The following is an 18,410-nucleotide window of genomic DNA, read 5'->3' on the forward strand; positions in this document are numbered from 1 at the left end:
ATACAGAGATTAAATACTGCAGTCAATGAATTATTAAATGACTTTGGCATTGTCCAGTTTACCAAGTAAGGCAGCCCAGTGAAGAGGAGTTCGAAACAAGTTGTCATATGATGTCACATTGCAGCCTGCGTAGGAGGTCAGGACATCAACAACTGCCACATTCCCATCAGCAACAGCAAAATGAAGTGGAGTTCGTCCTTCATAGTCTTGCCAGTTAAGCAGAGATTCTGTAGGTGCAGCTTCCTTTAAGAAAAAATAAAAATACAAAATTCAAAAAGTACTCGAGGCAAAGAGAAAAACTGTACGCTCTTCACAGATATTTCTGGACTCTCACAGAAATAAACTGTCCTTGTTCAGTAGAATATAACTTTATAAACTACGGTTTTGTCAATCTGTAATGCAAGTGACTTTTTACATAGATCCTTAAAAGATTATCTCAGACTCCTGTGAAAATAACTACATCTTCTTAACTTAATTTTCTAAATCGAACACAACATACCTGTCAACATACTTTTCTCCTATGATACTCTCACATAGCACAAATTAGTCTTATAGCTTTCATTATACTTTTCCTAGCATTTTAAAACCATGTGACTATCAGAGTATTTCCTCCAGAAATGTCAAGCTGACAGGATAAGAGAGAACTTCAAACAAACATATCTACTTATAACGAGTTTAATTTCAAACATAAAATCTTTAAAAGTACCATGATTATTTATTGGAGTATGTAACATAGCAATTAATAGATATACTGTCAATTCTCATCACATTTTATTAAAAAATATGCTACATTTCTTTCACATAAGCCCCCATGGTATATAGATTTATAGTACGATGATTCCTTTTCATCAGCTTTTTTTCTACACAGATCGCTTTTCATGAATTTCTTTCTCAGACAAAAGAGCAGATTCAAACTATCATTATTTCAGTGCTGCAGAGATCTCCAAATGGTGAAAGAGATCTCCACATGATACAGCCCCACAAAAAAATAACTCCAAACTTCATCTTCCAGAAAAGAAAGCAGTAGCTCAAGAGAAAGCAGTAAGCCAATCAACAGAAATTCAAGATGCATGGCACCAAACATCTAGAAGAAAGATGTCAAAATAAGAGCTTAAATAAACTACAGGGTCTACATCTGCTGTTCTATTTCCAATGACTCAAAACAGTGCACTGAAGTCATGTGCAAATCTTGTGCAAAAAAGAAAGAGAGTCTTGAGATTTTTACACTATAATGACTTCTAACAGTAGAATGGGTTTTGAACCATGACAACCAAGAAAAATGATCATCCTGAAAATAATGTGCCACACTATATTCCATAGTATATGGAAAAGGAGGGAGAGATTGTGATCAGCAGCTTGTTAACAAAACAAAGTAAGTTCCTGATCCCTTTCTCTTTAAAATAATTGAAATTTTTCCTATAGACTTTATGAGGTACACAGCTGCATCGTAAAATTACTTGTATTTGCATTATTTGAAATGCAGTAAGCATTACACAAAACTAACACCAAACACCGAGAACATTAAATCAAGCAGCAGAAAGTCAGGATATGATTTCTACCACAATATTAATCTACAAGGCTGTACATTCTATATTTTCTATTTAATAGATAAAAATAAATTCAATCATATTTCTTAAGTGCCATCTGGCTACATTAATACTGCAGAAGGAATTTCATCTGCAGTGCCCTGGTTCTTTGCATCTTAGTTTTTTGAAAACGTCAACTTAGACTTCCTAATATTTAATTTTCTGAAGTGAAATATCATATATTTTCTATATTATATTTAATTGATATTTGTGCTCTCCATCTTACACACCTAGAATACCGGATGCCATTTTTATATCAGTAGTATTAGCCATGGTTACTAGACCAAAAAAATTATGCTACTTGAAACATATTGTCATTCATTACTATATCTAGCCGCTAGCACAATAACAGATCATCTATTAAAAACACAGAAGTTGATAAGTATGAATTTCTAATTAAAAATAAACTCGAAGTTGTTACATGGAAAAACCACAGTAATCAAAGCATGAATATCACTTATTCTAATAAGCATTCAACTGCATTTTTCTGAGTCACTACAGTGGAATGTTCTTCCCTAGCTTTAGTAGTGCTCAGAAGCAAGCTGTCACTAGGCTTCATTTCTGTCTATTTAAACTGCTCAGCAGAGGGAGTGTAGAACCCACTGCTGGAAAATCAGAAATGATATTTGAGAATCACTTTTAAGAATCACTAAAATCAAATGATATGCCCAAGATCTAACCTGCACCAGAAGAAAATCTGTCTGAACAAAATGGGCAAGAGATAAGAATTATTATTCTCTTTACCTGTTATTTATTGACATAAACTAGAAAGCTTAATTTTGAACCTTCCAAAGCAAAAGGCCAAATAAATGAATCCTCTTGGCTGAAAGTGACTGACATTTTACAAACATATCCAATGGTCCATAGCATCACTTTTTCAAAAGAAAACAGAATCTCTTAATGATAAAGTCACTGTTTATATTCCAGTTTAGAAGTACTCATGTTTTCAAATTTTTGGCTACTTGGCTAAAATTTTGTAGGGAACTTCTTCCCCACACTGAAGAGCATAATTTCTTTGTACTGTAAGTGCTTCTGCTGTAGAACCAGCTATAACTGAACTGTCATACATCATTAATATTTTAAGCACAGTACACAGAAGAAACAGAAGCTACACATTTTTTTCCGTAGCAATTAGAACAATGGAATTGCAGGCAACAATGGAAAGTGTTGTATAAATAAATGTCATGTCTCTTACCATGAAGAATAAACAAAGAGAAGAGATACAAAACAGAGACAGAGAACTAAGCAGTTGCTTCCATCATATTAATGGAACTATATCCTGTTCTTTTCTCCTTAAATCTTCCCAAGGTTTTTCATGTAACCAAGCACTGCTGAATCTGGAAAGGTGGAAAAGGAAGTTGACCATGAGAGGACCTCCAGATGAGAATTTCTCTCTACTTCACACGTTTAATTTCTGTAAAACGTAAGTGGTTCCATTTTCACTGTATTTCATGGATTCTGATACTAGATGCAATCAGTTGTGCTTCTTTGCCACCAATGTAAACCAAAATTTCTTATTTAGCATTGACTTGAGCTCTTTTCATTATTATTCTTACAATCCCAACAGGTAAGTACTGTGTGAACATGAGGTAGAATGACCATTCTTTTATGGATTTAAAAACAGGAGACAACAAATGGACACATTCAGATGGCAGAGCACAGAAAACCAAGACAATATTTTTCAGTATCACACACTGTGGTCTGAACAAAACCAGCAGCTTAACTTTTGACAAGGTTTTGTGCAGCAGCATAGAACAATTCTAAGTAGGATGATAAAGAAAAATCATTTTTGTGGAATTCTTCCACAGTGTTTAAGATAACATGACAGAAACAACAGCAGTGTTATTTTTCATAACTTGTTCAACAGCAACAAATGCTTCCAATGCACATTAAGTGGTAGTACATATCAATATTTGACCTCTATCTGAGCAAGAGCACGTAGCTTATAGCACTCTATCAAGAAAGCACAAAGTCTGTGCTGGATATGACCAAAAATAAACAGGCCAACACAACTGAAGGGCAACAGTGACTTTGTCAGACTCACAGATCTTTCGCACTATCGTCACTACAAAACTCTTCTGGTGAATTTAGAAACGCCATTATGTAAGTTAAAACACAAAATAATAAAAACTTTATCTGCATGGATGCATGTGTTAGAAACAACATGCAGAAAGAATTAGAACGTCTACAGAGTTAACCTGGATGTTTGGGATGGGGAAGTAAGAGAAACAAAGGTAATGCTTGGGCAATAGATTTGGAACTGGGTAATATGATAAAAAGCAACTAAGAAAGGAGGGCAAGATAAGCTCTGCTTTAGTTTTGTTGCCTTAACATTGCCAAGCAGGTATCTAAAAAGATAGGTAAGAAAAACAAGTTCTAAGACATGGCAAAATTTTACTATTGGGTTAAATTCAGAAGCACACACACACAAAAAGAAAAGGTATTTATACTTAAAAACAAATCTGATCATCAGATTATCCAGTAATAACGTTTCCTTAGCATCAACTTTCACAGCATATTCTGGGAGCTAAACTGCTTTTTCATTTAACTTGTAATATCTTATGCTCACCAATAAGCACACATAGTTATAACAGTGCAATATGAACAATTTGGTTCTTACAGAAATGCATAGGAAAAGACTAGAGGGACACAAGAATGTGCCATTTTGGCTGTCAGAGGAGAAAACAAACACAAAAAAAAAAGCACCAAACAATCGTGACACTGTTAGGACACTGGATTACTTAAACAGAGACTTTGAAAGCACCTTTAGGAAATGACATATTTTTGAATTTTCCTAGTACACCTTCCTCCTATTTCCTCCCTGCCATATTGGAGAGAAGCAAGTGAGTGTTTATGTGTGGGCCTGGGTCCTCACAATAATTGGCTGGGGTCCATTTGTGTTATGTGAATCATAGAATCATTAAGGCTGGAAAAGACCTCAATGATTAACTAGTCCAACTGCCCACCTACCACCAATGTTGTCCACTACGCCATGTTCTTGATCATGTAAAGTTTGAAAGTCTAAATTTTAATCCAGCAATCCATACCAACTTTTCAACAAACTCATTTTCCTAGTGTAGCAGCATAATAAGATGGGAGATATAAATTAAAATTGGTTTAATCTTGTTTGTAACAATTTAGAGTGAAATTACAAATATTTTGAATAAACACAAGTAATACAGAAATCACATTAATAAAACACTGGAAATTTTTCAAAAACTATTTTTATCGTAAAGCATATCAGCAAAGATTATCAATGTGATTTAGGTAAGAATCTGCATATTTTCACATGCCAGGGGTAACTTCTCAGCTTGCCGTGTAATCAAACAGAAGTCATAGTTAGCCTACAACCAATGTGCCTTGTTCTGAAAAACCTCTGAAAGGCAGAGGTGTAGAGAGATTGTTATATTGAGTGAAAATTAAACTGAGACTTCTGCATCTTTTCAGGTTAGTGAAGTTTAGAGATTTACATGGAACAAAAAATCAAGGTTGAAATCAAGCTAAGGGCATGATTTCAATGTACTCATTACAGCTGTCAACTAAGGAAGTGAAGTTAGAAAGAAAATATGGTATCAAAGAAGAATTATTAAATATGAACAGAAAAAATATTTGGAAAGTCTCTCAAATGAACTGACCAACAGCTGACTGATCACTGATCAACTATTTCCCAGAATTCTAACTCAAAAGACAAAATTTGGTATTACAGTAGTTAACAAAAAATAAACTTCCAAATGATGATAAGACACATAACAGAATTCACCATGCAATTGAGATGTGTAATGTGTTATGTTCTTTTTAAGTAGGAGAAGTTAAAAACTCTCAAAATGAATAGTTACACATAAAACTGATCAGAAGAATACAGGTAACACACGATTTAGAGCAAAGATACTAATTTATACAACATGGAAGAAACATCCTTCAATATGGCAAAAATATCTGAGATGGTTTCTTACTAACTTCTAGGTATCAGAAAATGATTTAACTTTTCAGTGGACTCATAAGAAACATCTCAAGAAAACAATAAATATTTATATCTCAGAAAAGTAATAAATACCAAAAGGGTATACAATAGATTTTCTTACCAGAATACATTTCACTGTGTGAATTGCACTAGGATCCTTATTGTTTGCTGCCCAGTGAAGTGGAATTTTTCCTTCAATATCTGGGATTCCAATATTTGAATCATGTTTTATGAGAAGTTTCACGTGCTCAGGGTTATTGTAGTAGGCACTCCAATGCAATGCAGTTTGCTGGAACACAATAATCACGTTTTACAAACATGGTAAAGAATACAAAGAAGATGAAAATCAAAGTCTGTTAGAACTTGAAATATGATTTAGTTATATTTTCACAGAGTTAAAAAATATCTGAGGTTGGAAGGGATCTCTAGAGATAACCTAGCCCTGCTCTCCTGCTCAAAGTAGGGCCAGCTAGAACAGGTTCATCAGAACACAGTCCTGTCAGATTCTGAATGTCTTCACAACCTCTCTGGACAACCTGCTCCACCTTTAACCTCCCTCATGATGGAAAAACAAAACAAAACATGTCTTTTCCCACTTTTAAATATCAACTTCGGTATTTCTTGAATATCAGAATGCTTGCATTGCCTCTTTCAATTTGACAGTTGACACTTAGCATGGTCTCATTCCATTTTCTTTACTTCCTCCCACCAGCTATTTATGTACATCTGTAAGAGCTCTCCTGAACCTTGCATTGTTCAGTCTAAACAGTCCCACCTCATTCAGCCTCACCTTTCTGTCCGATTAGTTTTGAACAGAGGTTTTGACATTGTCCTTTATCACTCAGAATTCCACAGGTTGAGTACAACTGAATCTAATCTATATGGACCATCAGCAGTCCAATAAAACACCAACTAAATTCATGTTCATATTGCTAATACCTGACACTCAGTGTTTTTCACATGTGCTATCAACATTCATCATTACAGAAGCAAATGTTAGTATATTAACATGTAATCTACTGAGCAGACATATACCTCCCAATTGCCAAATACATTAGGGTTATAAGAAGCAGAAAGATTTCATTTCCCCCTCTTTTCCTTACCCTCACACGTCAGCAAAATATTACATAGCACTCTGATTTGAAATTGGAGAGATTAACTGCTGCAAGACATTTGTGTCTAAATTAGCATCCTTGAATAGTAAGATATAATGTGTGAATTTATTACCCTAGCCTTTACACCTCTGTAAAGGAAGAAGGCAAAAGGAGTCTATTCTTTGTGTTTGTTGCTTCAGGCTGTTATTTTCGTACCATGGTAACATAGTATGATATTGAAAATTTTTGTTTACTCAGTTGCTCACTTAAAAAGAACTCATCCTAAGACATAACTAGAGGGGCTGAAAGAAGTAGTTTGAAAACTTACACCACATACAGTGACATATAGCCTAGCACCATAGCATGTTCAATCCATTGCAGTCTGTCAGATTTTGAAATTAAAAACTTCTAGCAGTAGAAGTTTGAAAGAAGTTAACACATGCTATTTCTTAAGCAAAGCTAAAGCTGACAAATGCATATGGGCCTAAAAAGGTTTCAATACTAACAAACCAAAGCAGCTTTCCTTTACTGGCTTCTCTCACAATCTACTTCTCAACCAGTTGCCTACCCAGAAATAAATGTAAAATACTGTTATTCTCTGACATTTTCATGAATTAAATTTGAGAATCTTGATGCATACAGTTGCAGTAAGAGAAACGAATAAGCTACGTGCCAACCAGGGTTGAACCTGTTGGTCTCTGTTCCCAAGAGAGCCTGAATTCCATCCTTGCTACTTTGACTACTCATGACAGGAACTGGAATAAAAGTGCTCTACGTTTTGTGGAAAATCTGGCAATGCTTTAATACTGCTTTGGAAATCTGTAGAACAAAAGGCAAGGTCCCTAAGAGGTTTTGGCTGGTTTCCAGATGCTTTTGTTAATTAATTAACATGGTCAGGAATCAGCATGACCTCTCCAGACTGAATGCTGTAATTACAGCCAGGGTTTCCATGATACATGTTAGAACACCCTGGAAGGCAAACAGCTGATTGCTAGGGCATAGGCTGCTTCAACTCTATTGTCTGGAGAAGACAGGAGATTCATTTGTTGGAAGGGGAGCCTGCAGATGCCTTATTCTGCTTCCCTGATGATAGAATTAGATAAGGATTTCAGAGTTTACATAATGAAACTGCTAGAAAGCCCAGTCTTCTTTTGATAACATAAAAACAAACCACATGAGATACAAATGATGGCATGACGATGCTTTCTAAAGCCAGTCTTGCCAAATTGGTATGTTAATCATGAAGTGATACAAGTACTTGATTGGAGCACTGACATTTGAATCAAATGGTAGATCAGTGCCTGATGGGAACATTTTTTGCATGAGTTCCAAGATCACTTACAAATTGTAGAAAGACAGCTTTTTTTATGAATGCTTACAAAGTCTCCTTTCCTCTATTAGTCTAAGTACTCTGAACACAAGTGTCAGTGAACTAGCTACAATTAAATTTTACATTATTATCATTGGGAAAATGTTAATATTGTTAATGGTGATCACTATAATATCCCTGATTGTTGCTAATTCAAAGAATCAGAAAAATTTTCTTAAAGTACTGAAATACTTTTTTCCAGACAACTGTTTTTTGCAACTTCGATTTCTAAACCCGCTACAAACACTGTCTTAGAATAAGTAATATTTTTTACCTTGTTTCTGTCCTGGGTATCCACTTCTCCAGGTGCCATGTGCTTTAGCAGCAAAGCTAAACATTTGGGGCTTTTGTGACGTGTAGTTAAATGTAACGGTGTCATACCCTCTAAATCCTTCTGCATCCAGTTCCCCCTACGAGCCAGTAAAAGTTTCATGAAGCGATAGTTTCCCTGGGAAAGGAAAATTAGGAGAAATTTCAGCTTATAAAGCAAAATGACAGTACTCTTTTGATATTTTACTGTTGCCTCACAACAACAGTACACCTCTATCACAATAAACAACACCTCTAAGATTTTTGGGAAACCAAAGCATTTAAGTTCATATTTTCTTGTAGTAGAGTGTAAGACTTGGCTCACCACGTTACAACTGAAATAAAACCATTAGATATGGCTTCAGCAGACAGACAGATATCAGATTAGGAATAAAACTAAATACAAGAAAGACTACAATTTTCAAAATGAGAATAAGAAAAATAACATGACATGATTTAGAAAGAGAAAATGAGCTCATCTGAATGAGTAAAAAAAAAAAAAAAAAAAAAGACTGTTTCTTACAATTTTAAACAGAGATCTGTATGTGAGTTTTGATCTACTGTGCGCATGATGAATGGATGGTACAAGAAGCCTTGTAACATTCGTTTCAAATACTTAACACTCTGGACTTACTATGTTTTCAGAAGAAATAATATAGAAATGCTCCTGCACCTAATAACAGGGTGCATTCCTCCTCCAAAAAAACAATTTGTATCTGTTTCTCAAGTTATCAAGGAAACCTTTCAAAAATTAAAAATATAATCATGCAATCATTAAGAAGTTGTTGCAAACTGAGCCTTGATTTGCTTCTGTCCCTTACTTGAAGATTATCTCCCACAAAGCTGAAATGCTACATAAGATATTTTGATGCTTTCACTTCAGTACTGAGTACATTGGGTTTTTTTCTGAAATTACTCTCAGCAATTAAGTTTCAGTGGAGAATCAGCAATAGAGAGCTGGAGTAGTAACTCATTAAAGCAAAATATTTGAAGTTAGAAAAACTTGTGTGTTTTAAACATCTCCATTCTTTCCACAGCTTACCTAAAGAGAAAGGAGTGAACTGTTTCTCCGTGTTCCCCAAAACACTAGGCTTTGTCAGTTTCATATACTAACAATTAAAATATTAATTAACCAAAAATACAACAAAAAGAGAATGTTCAGGAAGGGAGAGAAATAGTACTAATAGTATTAATACTACTAATAGTACTAATTCCATCCACTCAGGAATAAGCTGCAGTATTTGATCAAGCTTTAATAGACAACGTACACAGGTGACATACAGAGCAACAGAAGTCATATCTTTGGATTCTTCTGCTTATGGAACAAACTGCAAATTAACATGTACCAGTCTGTTATAATACTTTCACAAATCCTGTATGCTAACTTAGTACCTTTACGTTTCCCTTGGGAAAAAAAAAAAAAAAACAACAATGGAAATAACAACAGAAACAAAATGTAGCCATGTGGACAAGTGGAAGCAATTGTAAGGAATGGAAGTACTTCTGTATATCCTAAGACTCAGAATTGTGAATTGATTTGTCACCATAATGGTAGGGTAGAGATGGGCCAAAGAATCCCAGAGATCCCCACAGTATCCAGTGCCAGGGTATACAAATATTTCTGTTTCTTTTTTCAAAATGTGGTACAGCAGCCTTAAAGAGTGGAAGGGCAGATTTCACACGTTACCGTTCTGGTCTTTGTCCAGTAGAGTTGAGCTCTATTTGAGCAGAGTGGATTTGATCAAGTATGCCTAAAACAAGTATATGTGACTATTTTATTCCTGTTATGCTATTTTATTTCAAAATAAAAAACAGGGAAGACATATCATGAATATGCTCAGCCAAAATAACCTTTTTCTGCTTCTACAGTTTGTCGCCATTGACCCCTGCTTTTCAGTGAAAGCCCTAAAAGCCCTACATCTGCCAAAAATTCTACTACAAACCTGTGTGCAAACGCAAACTTCTGTTGCCAGAGACAGTCAACAGCATTCACAGCAAGTTCAGCAAGTAGTGAGTGACTAATTCTCTTTTTCCTGCTCGATATCACAGGAAGCATAACGTTAGCATTCTATCATTTTAACACACAGCCATGCACCAAGGCATGCACTGGCATACAACTGCAGAACAGGAAAACGTTTGCACAGCCTACTAATCCATGCAGAACACATACAATATGAATTAGTAATAAATTTGAGGATGAGTTAGGGACAAGAAAACTTTCCATTATTACCATCATATTTTACAGGTAAATATAAGAAGAATTTGTAAAACTCATTAAAAAAGAAAAAAAAAAACTAGCAAAAAAATGCAGTGTATCATGCTGTGGTTGGCAATTATACTGAGGAAAGACAACATTAAATAACTTGAGAGAATATTAGACTTGGAAGAAGTATAGCTGCTATTCTCTATCACAGAGGATAATACATTTGTTTTGTTTTCATTATTTCCTAATCAATGTCCATGCACACACGTGAAAGAAAAAAAAAACATGATTTTCTTTTGTTGATGGATACTTATTGAAAGATCTACAAATATACTGTGCCTTCAGAATGAATTGAGTAGCTAAGAAGACTGAAAGTTAAAAAGACACATAAAACTAAGGGAACGTATTTTTATTATTAGAGTTATAACTAAGGAATGCATTTTCATTACTAGTTTCCCTGTACTCTATTTTATCTTTGCTGTTACCATTTTTCTACCAGTTACTACTACATTATTCTGTTGCATGCTTAGCCAGCAACAAATACCCCTCCTTAGGAAATGAATCTGCAGTAAATCCCCTCATTCTGAAACACGAAACATTCTGTTTCTTCCAAACAATTTATGATTAGAAACAAAAACAAAAAAAACAAAACCAAAAGAAAACCACAAAAAACATCACCAGAGATGACAACAATGTAACAACGATACAGTTTTTACAATACTTTTTTGCAATACTCCTCTTCCCTGGAGAAGTACTGGATTGATGGAATACCTGATACACAACTGAACCCAACATGGGCACACAGGCTTAGGTAAAGAAAAGAATCCCAGTAACATGAAGCCACACTAATATCTGAGGCCCTTCTGGTCCAGGTTTCAGTCCCCAAAACACACAAGCAAACACAGGTTCCTTCTGGCCCTTAGTTCAAAGCAGCTCAGTAGCATGGCAACACTTAGAACAATCATTATGTTTTTATTACTATTGAGAAGATTTAAATAGCATTATCCATCTCTAGTACCTGGCATTCCAATGGCACAATAGGCCAAGCAATCTAACATACAGAACACTACCATAAAAATATAGCTGTGAAAATATTTCAATACTCAAAATTAAAAAGAATGTAACAGACATTTTTGTTTCCTACATTATGATATCAAACAATAGTGGAAAGATATAGAGTCGTGAATGGATACATTTCAATACATTCCTAGATATTTAATTGAAATTAACATGTTGCTTTATCCACATTTTTCTCAGTCTCATCTTCATTAAGAGTTCTTCTCCCCTTCCGCTTCAATCTTTCTACCTATGAAAGTATAGCATAGGTTTTAAAACCTAAACACAAGCATTAGCCTTTTCATCTCAGTAATAAAGGCTAAGCCCTATGTTTCCCTCAAACCATTGCTAGTTCTCTGCATACATTCTAGTTTGAACTCTTTTGAGCACAAGAAAAGATTACATAGGTCTCACTGCGTAGCCTACTGAATGGCAAAAATACTTCTCTATTGCTAATGCAAGTATCTTGTTAGACAAACCTAAAAGTACATTCACCTCGCCAATCAATCCATTAGCACACTGACATCCTTTTGCAGTCATTTCAAAATTAAATATTCCCAATGTACAGAATAAATTGTTCTGTTTCCGTGCACGTGAAACTGCATTATGGACCATCACATCTTCAGCCTATTTTGGTATTCTCCTATTTCTTCTATTTTAGTATTCTCTCCTACTTCTAGTATTCTGAACACGCAAATCCTGTCTTCAACTGATAATAATGCCTTATCTTGTCCTTCAAAAAAGTACTACTTGTGATGCCAAGTTTCTTAATTAAAAATATTGACTAATACTAGATTCAAGTGCATCTGTTGAGGAATTCTAATATATTCCTTCCTATCTCATAGAGCATATTTCAACAGTACTTGCTTTCAGCTTATTATCCAATTATTTACCATACTTTTAGTGTCCTAATTTTCCATTTAACTGCAATTTTCCACCTCACACAACACTTAATGCTTTTCTACAGGCCTAACAAAGGCTATCTGTTGAATTTACCTCTAGAAAATCAGTTAGCAAAATGTCAGGTTAGTCTCGAAGAATGTTCAATAAAGTAGTGTACATCTTACACTGTTTCTATTTACATTTACATATCTATCTGTCTCGCTCCAATTTATAGGAGGGAGATGAAGTTCTTTTAGTATCTGTATACCCAGCGTGAGATTAAGAAACAACGGTTCATATGTTGGTCCAACCAGTTTATTACAAATCCTAATCAGGGAGATGGGGAAGGGAAGGAGGGCAATAGAAAAGATAGGAAAGAAGCAAGAATTGCATAAAGCAGGGATAGTCAGCACCAGGATCCAGCAGCGGTCCTGTTTCACAATGTTTGAAGGTAGGAGGCACAAGCAGCAGGGGGGAAGCAGCAGCATGGCAGCCTTGGGCAGCAAGCAGGTAGCAGGAGGCAGTTGCAGAGCCAGGCCGGGAGGCAGCAGCAGTGCTCAGGCAACAGGCCCAGGAGAGTCTGTCAGCATGCAGGAATTCCGTAGTGTGTGGAATCTGATGTCAGACACCTCTTCTTCTACTTCAGCATGCAGGCATCACTTTGTGAGGAATCTGTTGTCAGAAATCCTCTGTTCTTCTTCATGAGGAATCTGTTGCCAGAAAACCCGTTCTCATGGTTTTCGGTTCCTCTTTTATCCTTCTTGTTCTCCTGCTGATGTGACAAGGATGGGCCTTGACCAAGAGACATTGAGTACCCCCTGAGATGGCCATCATCCTGAGGTAAGCCCCCACAAAAGAACACTTCACAGCGATTTAGCTGCAGCTCATCTCTCTCTCGTTGCCCCTGGCCTTGTCCATCTGTGTCCCCCACACAAAGGATTTCACAACCCTTACCTAGGACTTGCCTGGACTTGAAGAAGTCCATCTGTGTCCCCAGCAAGCTTTGAGACACTGATGTTAACAGAATATCTTACACTATCCCTTAGAAACTTACTTCAAATCCTTGCATGTTACCGAGGTAAAATAAACTACTTTTCTCTGTTGCTTTTCTCTCTGTATAAGACATTACTTGCCAGTATCCCAAACAAAGGACTCCAAAACCCAAACTTCCATGATTCCTGAAGAATGTTTAGATGATTAACAGTATTTTTCATTTTGTCCCTTGCTGTTTCTGTGCTGTTAAAATGAGACTTACTAACATCAGACATTAACTACTGATAAGAGCTCCTGACACAACAAATGGCCATAACTAAGCCCACACAGTGAGCGCACAGAACCTTGCAGACAAGTGGAAAAATAAGTCACCACAAAGCAGGGAAAGCAAAGGTCTGATTGTTTCAAAGGAGTGCATTCCAAGAGAACAGAGAGGGAATAGTGATACAGCAAACTGACCATCTGTGACAGAAGGGATCTAAGATATCTGATAATTATACGTAGTTTAATAATGTATTAGCTTACTAAATTTGATTTTAGAAATACATTATTAAGTAACACTTATGAAAAATGTTTTATTACTATTTTCTCTATATTCTTTCATAAAAAGAAAAACTATTTAATAATCAATAACTCCTCTTCTGAGGAATATAATTCACTTATTTTTACTCTTTCTGGAAACAAACAACCACAAAGCTGCTAAGTTATTACTGTTAATTGCAAACTTATAATAAATCTGCTTTTCTAATACTGCACCAGTCACAGTTTGGCTAGTGATTATACTTTTGCAGCATATAATTAGCATTTTAATTTTCCTTTTTAAACTAGTACATCATAATTAAGACAATATAACTAAGTATAAAACAACAGCCTGAGAGTAGGAAAACAATTGCATCACAGCTTATTGCCTACATGTCCACTTACATACACAATTTGTTTGATTTAGATCCAGCCTGGGACAGAACCATAGTTGGAACCACACATGGAAATTCAGCATGCCTGGCCACTTACCTGCTTTTTTCAAAGAAAAGCCTCAAACCACTGTTTCTGCCCCAAATACATTATTTGATATTTAAAGATGATAAAAAGTCAGATTACATATTAAGCTTTTTAAGCCCAGGACTCCTTAAAAGTAATCGGGATTTATAATGGAGTTAAGATATAATCTTTGTTATGTCAAACACAAAGCTGTAATTTCAGTAGTGACATGCAAGTCTCTAAAATCAGTATATATATACATGGTGACAAATAGTGAACTGTGTTACGCATTCAGATACTTAATGGGGCAAAACACAAAAACCTTCCAGATTTTAGCTTAAGAATCTAAACAATATAGCAGCCAATTTGCACTACTTTTGCATGCTTTGCCAACAGACCACTACAGATCCTATAGCTGAAGTTGAGAAATGCTCTTCACTATCAGATGCTTTCAAGAAGCAGTGAGTGTCAAAGAACTTGAACTCCTAAATTGCTGGCTAAGTCATAAAAGGATGAAGATATACATGAGCTCCCTCTTTTAAAACAAAAACTGCAATTGGAGTTCTTTTACTCATGTTCACAGACAGGGTAGAAACTGCTGTCTTCGACCTACTTGGTCTTACAGAAGATAAATCTTACTACGTAAACAAACATGCATACTTAAACTTGCTTTTTCTTCCCAGCAAGTAAGTGCAGAAGAGAGGATGCTTCACTCCACATAACAACTTCATCACAGATTTCCAAAACCCAAGAGCCCTAATGTCTTCGGAAAGAAAAGAGGCTATACAGATTCTAGCTAACACTTTCTTTTGAGATTGTTTCATCTATTAGCATCCTTTTGAGAAGTCTGTTCCCAAAATGACTTAGAATGACATAGAGCATATGATGGACTTTTTGTCATCAACACCTGTCAGTTTTAATATCTTTTCAGGGAACAAACCAAGCACTTAGCTGTGACTATATTTCTAATTATATATACACATATATATATAAGCAGCATATTGTTCCAGAAGAACATGAAATTAAAATATCAAAAGATGTCTTTTGATATGCTTATATTATCAGCTAACTGCCAGAAATCTGACAAGAATTCTTCATAAAAGTTATTAAAATATAGGCTGGCAAGTAAAAATGTTAATTAAATTTCAAATAATTATTTAGAGTTAAAAATTAAGAAAATGTGTGTTTTGAATTAAAAAATAAAAAAGTGTATGAAATAGTGAAACTTCTTTATTTCTAGTACTCTGAAGCTGAATTAAGAATGTCTGCTTACAGTAACTATTAGCACTGTATAAATGACTGCACCATTCTGACACTCTCGAATACTACTGCTCATTTTAATTTTTGAACAGTTCAGGGGAAGAGTGCAATCAATATAGCTACTTAGAATCTCAATTTCTAGTTAAGTGAGTAAAGTCACCATCAAAGTGGCAGGCTGTCTCTCCAGTGATGACACACTATGCTGCCATGTAAGTTTAACACATAATATTGTTAATTGAGCAAAAAAGCTTATGACTCTTTATGCATTCTTAGTATGTTAAAATGTGAATACATTTTGATATAAATTTTAATTGCTATGTATCAAGAACACACAAAATTAGAATCACAGACAAGCTCCTAATGATTTTTTTTTTTGCTTCATGTCTTCAACAATAAATATGACTTCAATATATAAGCTATGAATAAGGAAAGAACTGGGAACATAGAATCATAGACTGGTTTGAGTTGGAAGGGACTTTTAAATGACATCTAATTAAAGCCCCTCCCCTACCATAAGCTGGAACACCTCCTTTTAGTCCAGGTTGCCCAAAGCCCCATCCAACCCAGCCGTGAACGTCTTCAAGGATGGAGAATCCACTTCTCTTTTAGTTTAAAATCATTACCTATTGTCTTATCACTACACGTGTGATGAAGAGTCTCTCCTCAACTTGTAGGTTCCTTTAGGTACTGGAAGACCACAACGAGGTCTCCCCAGAGCCTTCTCCAGGCTGAGCAAGGCCAGCTCTCTCAGCATTTCTTCACAGAAGTGTTCCAGCTCTGTGCACCGTTGTGGCCTTATGCTATTTTATCTAATTTAGCAATAGTTCTTAATATCTGGACTAATCATTCTTCATTAAAACATGGAAGGTACAAAATTATATCCCTATTGAAAAAGCACCGAGAGGTTGAATAATTTAAAGGATTTTTTAAATTTAAAGTATGGATATCTGAAAAGGCAAGGATGCTGTGATGTCTTCCGTGCAGCAAACCACCAGCAATGTGGTTGTGAAATAATGTGAAATAATTCTTTCAAGTAAACTACTGCAAAAACACTACCGATTTTGACAATAGGCTTAATCTCACAAAGTATCTTTTAGTAACTTTGTTAGCAGCATCCTAGTTTCACAAGAAAAAACATTCCGAATAGCTGAAAACCTTATTTACCACTTTCCAAGTTGATCATGTCCATCCATCTGGCAAAGCATTTCAGGCAATACATCTGCCAACAGCACCAGTAGGACTTGAGACCAGTTGTATCAGATGTTTTGACTGAAAGCAAGGCAGTGTCTGAACTTTGAGTACTTCTTCCTAAAGCCTCTTGCAAGATTGGCTTCAGTATTTTGGTTTCCATAGGGATGGACAGAACTATAAACTGGCATACAGTCAAAGAATACAATAGAGACAAAAACTGAGCAGTGTTGTAAAAACTAAGATAAAACTGTTTCTCAGAATAAGTTAAAAGAAAATAGATGCTTACATCTTATAGTCCTTGAACTCATTTCTCCATGGCCTGTACTTGCTTTATCTGTGTAATGTTTTCAGCTCTTCAGCTCTTGAATTTTATAGTCTGCCTATAGAAATCAGTCATTTTCATTTAAAAAATACGTCAAGTACGAAAATGCAAGAAGCATTCTAATTTCCAGTTGGTCACAGTTCTACTGTTACTGACTTGTTTTCCCATAGCAATCTTTTGAAGACATTCAGCACAAATACCCAAAAGATGAGAAAACCCAACACACATCATCCATATTTACAGCATCACTACCCACTTCTTTGAGAATATTCTGCAACCAAGTTTACAAAAAAGAAAAAAAAATTGTACAGTGACTGAAAGATATGTTAGCACTGATCTCCTTCTCCAAAAAAGGAGTACTGGAAAATATTTGTTACATTCACTTTCTTCATCTTAATGGCTTTAAGTTAAACTGTATTGAAGTAGGAGTAGTTTTAAAAGGCCAATACATCCCTGCGATAAAGTAGTCTCCCCTTTCAAAACTGCTTTTTCCTACATTCACATTCTCTTCCAATCCCAGTAAAGTTTTGACTGATATCCTTATTTGTAACATTCTTGCCATTTCCAGTAATTACTTGTATATTCTGTATAACTACTGATGTTTTGCAAATGTCTGTTACTGATTATTTAGTTGTATATTACCGAATGTCCCCTGAACTGCCAGTTCTTCTCCTAGAGATACAAGACAAGTTAGGACGGTTCTTTGAAAGCATTTTCTCTAGACAATGGATGCCTATACAAAAAACCTGTATAAGCACATACTTTAAGAGGACAAAACTCTATCAAATATCTTTAAGTTCTTTAACAAGCTGTTATGTGAAATAATTAAAAAACTCCATACCAAATTCTCTCTTATAAGAAAGGGTCTCCATATGCAGTGAAATTTCCCGGATTATTACAGAAGTTGAAGATTCATACAGTAAATAACCTTCAACAGCGTAAGCTTATCCCTTATTGAAATAATTATTGAGATTATAAATAAACACATCATGATATTTCACAGCGCCTAGATATACTACAGGGAAGTGTGAGAATAAAAAAAAGTCCAAATCTCCTCACAGTACTGGGAAATAAACTAAAGCCTTAGTAAGCTATTCAGACCTCATCTTAACGCTCACGAAAATACTGCATTTATTCCTCTCTGCTCAAAGTGCAGGCAGATAAAACAATAGGTCAAACTTAGTTTTATTTGAAATGTTCTTAAAT

At 35.3% G+C, this 18,410-nt stretch overlaps 1 protein-coding gene and 1 long non-coding RNA gene across 5 annotated transcripts in view; one reads left to right on the forward strand and one right to left on the reverse strand.

The window, feature by feature from the left end:
* Window positions 1-18,410, reverse strand: part of INVS (inversin) — an 82,731-nt gene that overhangs the window by 41,584 nt on the left and 22,737 nt on the right. For 2 of the 4 annotated variants that reach the window (XM_052704136.1, XM_052704137.1), the window contains exons 4-6: window positions 8,285-8,458; window positions 5,669-5,836; window positions 63-243 (exon numbers count right to left, since the gene is read on the reverse strand). In XM_052704136.1, the coding sequence (XP_052560096.1) occupies window positions 63-243; window positions 5,669-5,836; window positions 8,285-8,458 (523 nt within the window). Of the gene's footprint in view, window positions 1-62; window positions 244-2,781; window positions 2,924-5,668; window positions 5,837-8,284; window positions 8,459-16,855; window positions 17,064-17,168; window positions 17,263-18,410 lie in introns of those variants that run through there. The other 2 variants (XM_052704138.1, XM_052704139.1) reach the window with 2 other exon arrangements.
* Window positions 2,899-13,424, forward strand: LOC128091175 (uncharacterized). The gene is made up of 3 exons (XR_008211285.1): window positions 2,899-3,009; window positions 10,189-10,329; window positions 13,107-13,424. It is a non-coding gene; the product is annotated as an uncharacterized LOC128091175 (long non-coding RNA).

This window comes from Tympanuchus pallidicinctus, unplaced genomic scaffold (assembly GCF_026119805.1).
Source record: "Tympanuchus pallidicinctus isolate F22 unplaced genomic scaffold, pur_lepc_1.0 scaffold5, whole genome shotgun sequence".
NCBI classification, from domain to species: domain Eukaryota; kingdom Metazoa; phylum Chordata; class Aves; order Galliformes; family Phasianidae; genus Tympanuchus; species Tympanuchus pallidicinctus.